A 10179-nucleotide genomic window follows, 5' to 3' on the forward strand; every position below is an offset into this window, starting at 1 on the left:
TTATTAGAATATTATTTTTTTAATATTATTATTATTTTGAAATTTAAAATTTTTAAATTTTTTATTATATTTTTTATAAAAATTTTAAAAAATTATAATAATGAGATGAAATGAGATAGATTCTATATCCAATCGAGTCCTATAGCTAAATTGTTAAGCTCAAACTCATTTATAGCATTATCTATTTCTGAACCTCAAGCCCAAAAAATAAAAGTGAAAACCAACCTTCCCTCCCCAATTTTACACGAGAAGCCCAGCCCATTCCGCCCTCCACCCCTCCCCCCAATTTCCACACGACACCGTTTGACCACCAAACCCTAAAAGCTTCATTTCTCTTCTCTCTCTCTCTCTCTCCTCCTCTTCGCCTACTACCTCACCATTTTCTCACTTTCTCTCTCCGTTACTGAATAACACTGCCTCTTCTCTCCTCTCATCGCCGGCTCGCCGAGGTTCCACCAACAGAAGCCGCCACGCTCTTCCTCTGTCGGTCTATCTCCGTCTCAGAAATCCTCTGTTCCGCCTCCCTCTCGTTTTTTCTCTCGCCGTTACTCAGTCCCAACCTCTCCTCCCTTCTCTCTGATCCATCAGCTTTCCACCAAGAGCAACCCCAACCTTGCATAAAATCACACAAAACAGGGTGTGGTTTCATCAGAGACGACGAAAACGGCAGCCATCGGGTCTGGGTGTAAGGATCTCTGAGATCTTCCGACTCTCTGTTTCTGTAATCATCTGAGAAATTTTTTATTTTCTTGTTTAGATCTACACATATTTCCGATCGTTTTTTAATTTGGTTTGCTTTGGTTTACATCGGTATGCTTTTTCTACTCAAATTGTAGAAATTCCAACATCTTAGAGATTTTGTTTGGCTTTGGTTTGTGTTTGGATTTTTTTTTACTCATACCCACCCCCTGTTTCTGGAATCGACTGAAGGGATTAAATTTTTTTTTTTAAATGTACACATGTATTACAGATTCTGTTCGGATTTGGTTTGGTTTCATGTATATGGGTATATTTTTTTACTGAAATTGTACAAATATGAACAGATTGTGTTTCGGTTTCATTTGGGTCTCATGCATATGCGCATGAGAGAAGGAAAAAAAAAAAAAAGCATACCCAAGAGATGCCGAGATTCACAAGAACGAAAACCAAGCGGAAGCCCACCGAGAAGTTTGTGTGGAAAATTGAGGAATACAAATAGATGAAAACACGAGGAAGAGGAAGGAAAGTGTCTCTTGAAAGTTGAGATCAAATAAAAACAGAGAGACGTCTAGAAATATAAAAAAACAAAAAACTTAGGTGGCAAACGAAGAGCAGAAAAAGAACAAAACGGAATTTCGTGATAAAAGCAGGGGCAAAACAGGGAAAAAATGGACGAAAATTCACTGTTCATGTTCAATTCGCACTTATTTAACCAAGGTAGATATATATATATATATATATATATATATATTTGTATGTATGAATGAAAAAGAAATAGGCGGCCTAAAGTCATCATCTGTCCGTGTTGAGCTTATTAGTTCAAAATTGAGGGATAGGCTTAAATGGGTTTGCTCTTGCATGCTATTCATAAAAAAGTGGGTTTGCTCTTGCATACTTCAACTTTGTGACGGTCGAATTGAAGCAATAGACTTTTGATTAGTAGTTGGTGACATATTTACCTAGTTACACTGCGTGATGTTTTGCTTTTCAAATGGAATATTACTTTGAGACTTACCCAAATATTCTCTCTTCATCACTCTTTGCGCCATCACAGTATCGATGCTGGTCACAGTCCTACATCTATATTAAATATGTTTGTTCGATCAAATGTGATAGTTGACTATGGTGTCCTAGTGGGATGCTATAGTTTTCTTTGTGCAATATAACCTAATAGATGCAAAATGTTAGCACCTCACTTCTGCTGATATGGTTTGTTAATCACATATATTGGTTTCCTAGAATATGATGCCTTTGGGTATGGTGATATGAATTTGAATGTTTTCCCCTTTGCCATTAATTGTTGTTTTTAATTCCTGGAATATTTACTTGGATTTCTACATCACTGTTTTTTTTTTTTTTTTTTTAAAGGCTGATCCTGAGTTAGAAGCAATTAGACGCAGAAGAAGGCAAGAGCTTATGGCTCAACATGGAGTGGTAAGCAATCACCTCTTTGAACTCATACAAATTCGTTCACATAATGGAATTGCAACTTGATTCTTGTGCTTCAATGTTGATTCTTACCACGTTTATTGATATATAGGGAAATCAACAAAATTCTGAACAGCAGAAGTATAAAAAGACCAAAAACAGATAGACGTCTAGAAATATAAAGACCAAAAACTTAACTTGGCAAACGAAGAGCAGAAAAAGAACAGAATGGAATTTTGTGATAAAAGCAGGGGCAAATCAGGAAAAAAAATAATGGACGAAAATTCACTGTTCATGTTCGATTCGCACTTATTTAACCAAGGTAGAGGTGTGTGTGTGTGAGCCTAAAGTCATCATCTCTCCGCGTTTAAGCTTATTAGCTCAAAATTGAGGGATAGGCTTAAATGGGTTTGATCTTTTCATTCTATCCATACAAAAGTGGGTTTGCTCTTGCATACCTAAAGTCATCATCTCTCGGTGTTAAGCTTATTAGTTCAAAATTGAGGGATAGGCTTAAATGGGTTTGGTCTTGCATTCTATCCATAAAAAAGTGGGTTTGCTCTTGCATACTTCGACTTCGTGACGCTCGAATTGAAGCAATAGACTTTTGTTTAGTAGTTGGTGACATACTTGCATAGTTACACTGTGTGATGCTGGAATTGAAATGTGTGTTTTGATTTTGAAATGGAATATTACTTTGAGACTTGCGCAAATATTCTCTCTTCATCACTCTTTGCGTCTTCACACTAACCATGCTGCTCACAGTCCTACATCAATATTAAATATGTTTGTTCAATCAAATTGTGATAGTTGACTATGGTGTCATAGCGGGATGTTACAGTTTTCTTTGTGCAATATAACCTAATAGATGCAAAACGTTAGCACCTCACTTTTGCTGATATGATTTGTTAATCACATATATTGGTTTCCTAGAACCCCTGGGTTGGCTCAAGTGGTAAAGGCCTTGGGCTTGGGGCTATGCTCCTCCCAGGTCTAAGGTTCAAATCTCCCTTGGGTGCAAACAATCTTTAGGGGCCATTGGACTGAGGGATTTTCCCCTTGAATTACCTGAGATGCACTTGCGGAAAACTCCTTGCTAAGGGCCTGTGCACTCCTGGGATTAGTCGGGACACTGCTCTTGGACACCCTGTGCCAATAAAAAAAATATATTGGTTTTCTAGAATATGATGCCTTTGGGTATGGTCCTATGAATTTGAACGTTCTCACTTCTGCAATTCATTATTGTTTTTATTTCCTTGAATATTTACTTGGATTTCTAAATCACTTTTTTTTTTTTTTAAAAAAAAAGGCTGATCCTGAGTTAGAAGCAATTAGACGCAGAAGAATGCAGGAGCTTATGGCTCAACATGGAGTGGTAAGCAATCACCTCTTTGAATTCATACAAATTCGTTCACATAATGGAATTGCAACTTGATTATTGTGCTTCGGTGTTGATTCTTACCACATTTATTGATATTTAGGGAAATCAACAAAATTCTGAACAGCAGAATGCTCAGGAAGATGCCAAGAGGTTTTCTTTCTAATTTAGTTGTGAACTGCGTTATGCCTCGAATGCTCTGTCAGTTGTAGGGTTTTTACTGTTACTTTTAAACAAACATTCTGCAAGTAATATTTATCTTAATGAGGAATTAATTTAGGGAGGCAGAAGAACGGAGGCAAATGATGCTTAGTCAGATTTTGTCAGCTGAAGCACGAGAACGACGTAAGTTTAAATTCAAAATTAGTAGTTGAAGCCATTTATCAAGACACATTTGTTGTCTTCAAATAGATGGTCATACCTTCATACATTTGTTAGCGCTTTCTTTTACCAGCATAATTTACTCTTGGGCATTGCTTATCTAAAGGAAGCTTATTTTTTTTTTGTTTTATTTTTATGTTTGTGTTCTACTCTGTGTGGGTAAGGTATGTAAGTTGATGTTGCATTCTTTGTTACCATATCATTCCTAGCGACCCAGGGAAAGTCAAAACTCCCATTTGGACTTACACTCCAAAGGAATTAGTCAATATTACACTTTGAAACCCCTAGGGGTTGGCTCAAGTGGTAAAGACCTTGGGTTTGGGGGTATGCTCCCCCCAGGTCTAAGGTTTAAATCCCCTTAGATGCAAACAATCTCTAGGAGTCATCGGACTGGGGTATTTTTTTCTTGAATTAACCGATGTGTACTTGTGAGAAACTCCTTGCCGAGAGCTTGTACACCCTCGAGATTAGTCGGGATGTTGTTCTTGGACACTCGGTGCCAATTAAAAAAAATTACATTTTGAATGCCTGGAAACATCATTAAAGCCAAGTGCTTCGCCCCCCCTATGTGACAAGATCTGTTAACCCAACAAGAACACGATACGAAATTACGAGTTTGGGTCAAAATGGATTGACCTGTTAAGACACGATTCACTGAAGGGTCAACCTGCTTAACCTATTAGTGACACGTTAAATTTACTCAAAATTACAATTATATCATTTTTAACCTAAAAACAAAAATACCCTAACCCTATTTTGTATTTCCTAATTCTTGCAGTTCTTAGTTGAGTCAGCTCTCAAGAATCACAACCACCTCCCACACTTCCTTTGGATTTTAATTTTGGTGTTTTTATTGTTTGGATTGTAATTTTAGACTTATGTAGTTAGTTTTATATTTTTGGGAGGTATTGTGATTTTAACTTTTATGTAAAATTATGTTAATCAGGTCAAATGGATTCTTTGTGTCAATTGAACCCATTTACATAAATGGGTTGAAACGGGTCGTGTTGTGTCAACCCGTTATTTTAATTGACACGATCCATTAAAATGATTTGCCACCCCTAGTCAGATCCTATTCACCACCATTCTAGACTGAATTCAGGCTATTCACTCAAATTCCTATTGTATTTTTCATGCTTGCTTAAAGTGGCACAGCTCAAGGGACACTGCTAGCTGAAATTGCATCTTATACCTTTTGTAACAAAAGAAGGAAAGCCCAACCCACTTTTGAGTTTATAATCCAAAAAGGTCTAGCCAATCATACAATCTTGGGGAAATGACTTTGGTGATATATGTCAGAGGCATGGCATTGAGGAGAGCAATAATTGACACTATCATGTTTGTGGGGTGGGTGGTGTTCTAATGAGGTCCAAGGATCATATGGGGTGGGATTATGGAAGCATGTAAGGAGAAGTTTGGAGAAATGTTCTAATCATACTAGATTTGAAGTGGGAGGCATTTCCAAGATTAGTTCTAGTATGATTCGGTGCATAAGTCTAGATGTAACATTACTTATAAAAAAAAAAGTCTAGATGTAACTTAAACTTTCCTTGGGTCTTTATCGGTTTGTTGTGGCCGAGAGCTCTAATTTGTGGTGCATGAAATAAAATAAGGAAGAAAGAGTTAGAATTGTTAAGAATTTTATTAGTATCTTCAATTAGTCTTTCATAGAAGAATTTTTTATGTGAGTCTTACCATTAAAACATAGAACTCAAATGAAAGACTCAAAATGAAATAAAATAAGGAAGAAATAGTTTGAATTGGTAAGAATTTTATCAGTGTCTTCAATGAGTCTTTCATAAGAATTTTTATGCGAGTGTTACCATTAAAACACAGAAAACTCAAAATGAAATTCTCATATTAAACGTATTCGGTTGTTGCTTACCCCCCCAAACCCCCCCCCCCCCCCCCCCCAAAAAAAAAAAAAAAAAACCTTTTGCTTACCACTACTAGACTTGCTCCTGCAGAAGCAAGAGCCAAGAAAAATATAAATAAAACTTGTTTGGTTGCCCCTACATTGGAAACTCTTGCTTAGCCAAGTAAAAACTTTAACTAGACAGGAATATAGAAGCTTTAGCTAAGACACTAATGAAAACTCCCACAATTGTAAACTTGTACATGGCAAATCTTATCATTCTAATAGTTACATTGGACCCAAAAGGTCCGATACTTGGTTAGATTCTAGTTGTCTAGTGCTGCATGTTGCTGATGGATTGAACCCCCATATGTTTTTATTCCATTCATTAAAAAGGTTGTGGAATCTTAACTAACATAAAGCAAGGATAAGATAAATTGATTCGTCACTCAAGACGAAACAACTAATTATAGAACCATGCAACCCCAAACTGGTTGATTATTTCATCTCTCTTGTGTTTGTTTGTCCAGTTGTAAAGGATTCTTTTTCAAGGGGATGTCATTTATTACACTTGCATGCTTTTGTTAAACTAAGAATTTTCTAAAGCTAAACTTCATTTTGAAACCTCTTTTCTGTCAATTCTAACTTTCTGATAGAATGATTGTTGAGGTTACTGATATAGAAAGGATTGAGTTAGAATTGTTGCATTGAAAAGGTGTTGATTGAGCCACAAGGAAATTTTTTCAACCTCCTTATCTCTAAGGTTTGGTTTTAGATAGAATAGAGCATGAGGTTGGCTCTGGGTTATTACTGTGAATGAATCAAGAGATGATAATATTGCCCATAAAAAAAGAGAGTTAACCCCTATGGGTTGGCTCAAGTGGTAAAGGCATTGGTCTTGGTGGTATGCTCCCTCTAGGTCTAAAGTTCGAATTCTTTTGGGTGCAAACAATTTCTAGGGGCCATCGGATTGGGAGGAACTTCCTCTTGATTACCTAAGGGCATGTGCATCCTCGGGATTAGTCGAGACTTTGTTCTCGTACAACAGGTGCCAATAAATAAAAAAGGAAAAAGAGAGAGCTACCTTGACTAACACTTGATAGCTTGAAAAATTGATTGCCTGAGAATCATCTGTAACTGGAAGGGGTTTCCTTGGCCGCATGCTTTCTTAACTGAACTAGGCTTCACCTTTATGATGGAAAATGATTGAGTAGAACCGGAATAAGGAGTATGCCATTGAGTTTTTGGTGGATCTGTTTCTTAAATAATTTTTTCTTTTTCTTTTTCTTTTTCCCTCAAGGAGAAAAGGAAATATTACTCATTAAAAAAGGGTAAGTATTAATCATTGTCCTTATGGTATTGAATTTACGGCCTTATCCCTTGCATTATATTCAAACATCGGGAGAAGAGCTCTTTGATCCAATGACTAAAATTCTAGGATAGGATGCTGATTTTGATTAACGCTTTCAAAACCAAGTTTCAGATTAACTATTTTTTAAACATCAAGAAGTGAAGACGACCTGCTACATGAATGATACATGACAGATGTGCATGTGCTTTGCACCAGATGTAAGTTATAAATTAGTGTTGCAAATGGGCTTTTGTATAAATGGTTTATGTTTTACTTATGATTACGTTGGGAAGAACCTCCACCACTTCGTTGTAGTCCAAGTGTCTTCTTATGGTAATTTTCCTAGTATTTGCTGGCCAAACAACCACTGAAAGGTATTGCTTATTATCCATAAGGCTATTAAAAGCTTTTAATGACTGTAGATATCTCTTTGCAAATCAGCAGTATGTAATTTGTGATGCTAAGCTGTATGTGCAGTTGCTCGAATAGCTTTGGTAAAGCCTGAGAAAGCAAGAGGTGTTGAAGACGTTATACTAAATGCTGCGCAAAGAGGTCAGATAGTTGAGAAGGTACACGGAATCAACCTTGCATTTCAGTGCGATATCTTGCATGCTACTTCACCGTCTGTGGTGGTATATCTATCTAAATATCAATTATAAAAGAACAGTCTGACCATCATATGTTTTACATTTTTATGTTAAGGTTTCTGAAGAAAGGCTCATATCATTGCTGGAGCAAATTAACACCCAAACATCTAAACAAACCAGAGTCACAGTAAGAACATCATTATCTATTGAAGGTCCTTCAAATTTTACTGCATAATCCAATTTGTTATCTTATATTTCAACATTTTCCAGATCCAGAGGCGTCGGAGCGTTCTCGAAGACGATGATTAGCTCTTTATCTGGAACTGTGTTAAAGTAAATAACATGATGCTTTTGAGTGTGGTTCGGTAACGATGCAATGCTTTGTTGGTTGTTTGTTAACAAAATGCAGAATCGTATTTTGCTTAGTGCAATGTAATGTTATGTTGACGATTCGAAGTTCTCATACTTCTGGTTTCAATATTCGTATCTTTTGGGTGTAATACTTTATGGATTTGGACCTTTTGGAGTTTTTACTGGAGAAAAGCTGATTTGGTGTAAAGATATAATTTACACCATTCAATAGAAAACGGACACGTAAGAGATTCACGTAATTTACCGTGCGTGTGAGTTGATAAGACATTTTACCCTATTTCCGGCTATCATCCTCACGAAGGCTTCAATCGCTCTCTCTCATCTCGTGAACTCAACAGATCCAGTCTCTCTCTCTCATCTCGTGAACTCGATAGATCTAGTCTCCTCTCGTTCGTGAACTCGTCCATTTCCCTCTTCTCAACAGGCTACAGTCCCTATTGCCGAAATTGGTGGTCTAACTTGCCTTTCATCTGTTAAATTTATACTATTTGAAGGCAATGCATGAGGTGATCGGTTTCATATGTGTGGGTCCACTTCTTCGGCCGAAGTTCATGGGATGTATTCAGTGAGATTCTGGAGAAAACTTGTGTTTTTACCACCCTCGGCAGTGGTTTCGGACCTGTTGGCGAAGGGTTTCTCAGGGTTAGTGCATTTGGTCACAGGAGCAATATTTTAGAAGCTTGTAAAAGATTCAAGCAGAGGAGGGTCGAGAATCAGATCGGAGAAGAGAGAGAGTAGGTGGGGTGAGAGCAAGACCTTCGGGTTCAGAGGAAGGAGAGAGAGAGAGACAGGGGTGAAAGCGAGATTCACGGATGAAGAGAGATGGGAGAAACACAGATTTTACGAAGGGGGAAGGAAGTCGATTTGTTCCCTACAACCAATACTATTTTATTTTAACTAAAACCCATACATGTCACGCATTAATTGGGTGGTGTAAATATTCTATACTTACATCCAGTTCTTAGGGCATTAATGGATTATGCAAATAAAAATGCAAAATTTACATAATATGACGTGATTTTGCATTTGCTTATTTCATTTCAAACTTATTCTCACGTTGGATTATCTATATATTAGTCAAAATAATAATAAAATATTATAAATTTAATAATTTTTTTTTTAATTTTTTTCGCTCTATTAATTTTTTTAAATTAAGAGCTATATGAAAATATTAATATTATATAATATGAGACTTGGATAAAAATGTAGATGGGTTCTAGAGTGTAGTAATACATTCTAAATATTTCATACAATACTATCGAAAAAAACATGTCTATTACATTTTCATCTAGAAAAAAAAAACCTGAGACAAACACAAGGTATAAGCATAAAAAAAAAACCTGCTCAATTGCAGCACAAGGTAGAATCGTAGAGCTACATTTTTTTTTTTTAGTGGTTGGTAGAACTAGTACTTGCTAGCAAATGACTGGGTCAAGAATGCGCATGGTTGTTGGACCATTTTCTTAACCAAAATGCAATTCAGTAGTAGGAAGAGAGAGAGCGTTCAAACTGAAGAAATAATTGTTTAATAGATTTTGTTAAGCTACAGTGAAGGTCAAATATAACCACAAGAGATGATTTACTGTAGCTGAAAATCATTTTGGTTTACATTTGCATAATTCAATGCAGGCTATTTTTATCTTCTATTAACTAAATTATTTATTTTATTTACATTTGCATAATTCAATATCAATGCTCTTAGGCGCGCCCTTTTACTAGCTACTTGAGTTCAAAGATAGATACAGATAAAGTAGATTTTATAATAACTACTTGAGATTTGAAAAAAACTTTTTAAATGCTAAAATAAATAGTGAAGGGATTAAATCATATATTTCTCTTTTTCAGATTTCCTAAAACTATATGAATCTGAATTCATGGTTTATAAGGGAATGGGCTATGCTTTATAATCAACTGTTAATGATTGTTGATCCTTTAAAGCCTAAAGGCACAAATAGATGGATCGTCCTACTCATGGATCATGATTATTATATGGTGGCCATACTTCCTAATACTGCTGCAGATTGAAAATCACCTTCTGCCTATCAATTCTTCAATAATCTTTTCTAGAGATTTGGAATTAGTCACTACTTACCGAGTTCCCACTCAAATCATAAACTCTGCTTCAAAG

General features: G+C 36.2%; 1 protein-coding gene across 4 annotated transcripts; it reads left to right on the forward strand.

Annotated features, from left to right (window-relative positions):
- The first annotated feature begins 282 nt into the window (after positions 1-282).
- LOC121264322 (DNA-binding protein DDB_G0278111) lies at positions 283-8177 on the forward strand. 4 transcript variants are annotated; one of them, XM_041167449.1, is made up of 8 exons: positions 283-721; positions 2068-2133; positions 3437-3502; positions 3609-3658; positions 3786-3850; positions 7570-7661; positions 7795-7866; positions 7950-8177. In XM_041167449.1, exons 2-8 carry the CDS (start codon positions 2116-2118, stop codon positions 7986-7988), a joined length of 402 nt encoding a protein of 133 aa, XP_041023383.1. In that variant the 5' UTR covers positions 283-721; positions 2068-2115; the 3' UTR covers positions 7989-8177. The 4 variants fall into 4 exon arrangements, with proteins under 4 accessions (XP_041023383.1, XP_041023382.1, XP_041023386.1 ...); XM_041167448.1 differs by having other exon boundaries at positions 283-685; XM_041167452.1 differs by lacking the exon at positions 3437-3502 and having other exon boundaries at positions 283-685.
- The last annotated feature ends 2002 nt before the right edge of the window (positions 8178-10179 follow it).

This window comes from Juglans microcarpa x Juglans regia, chromosome 5D (genome assembly GCF_004785595.1).
Source record: "Juglans microcarpa x Juglans regia isolate MS1-56 chromosome 5D, Jm3101_v1.0, whole genome shotgun sequence".
NCBI classification, from domain to species: domain Eukaryota; kingdom Viridiplantae; phylum Streptophyta; class Magnoliopsida; order Fagales; family Juglandaceae; genus Juglans; species Juglans microcarpa x Juglans regia.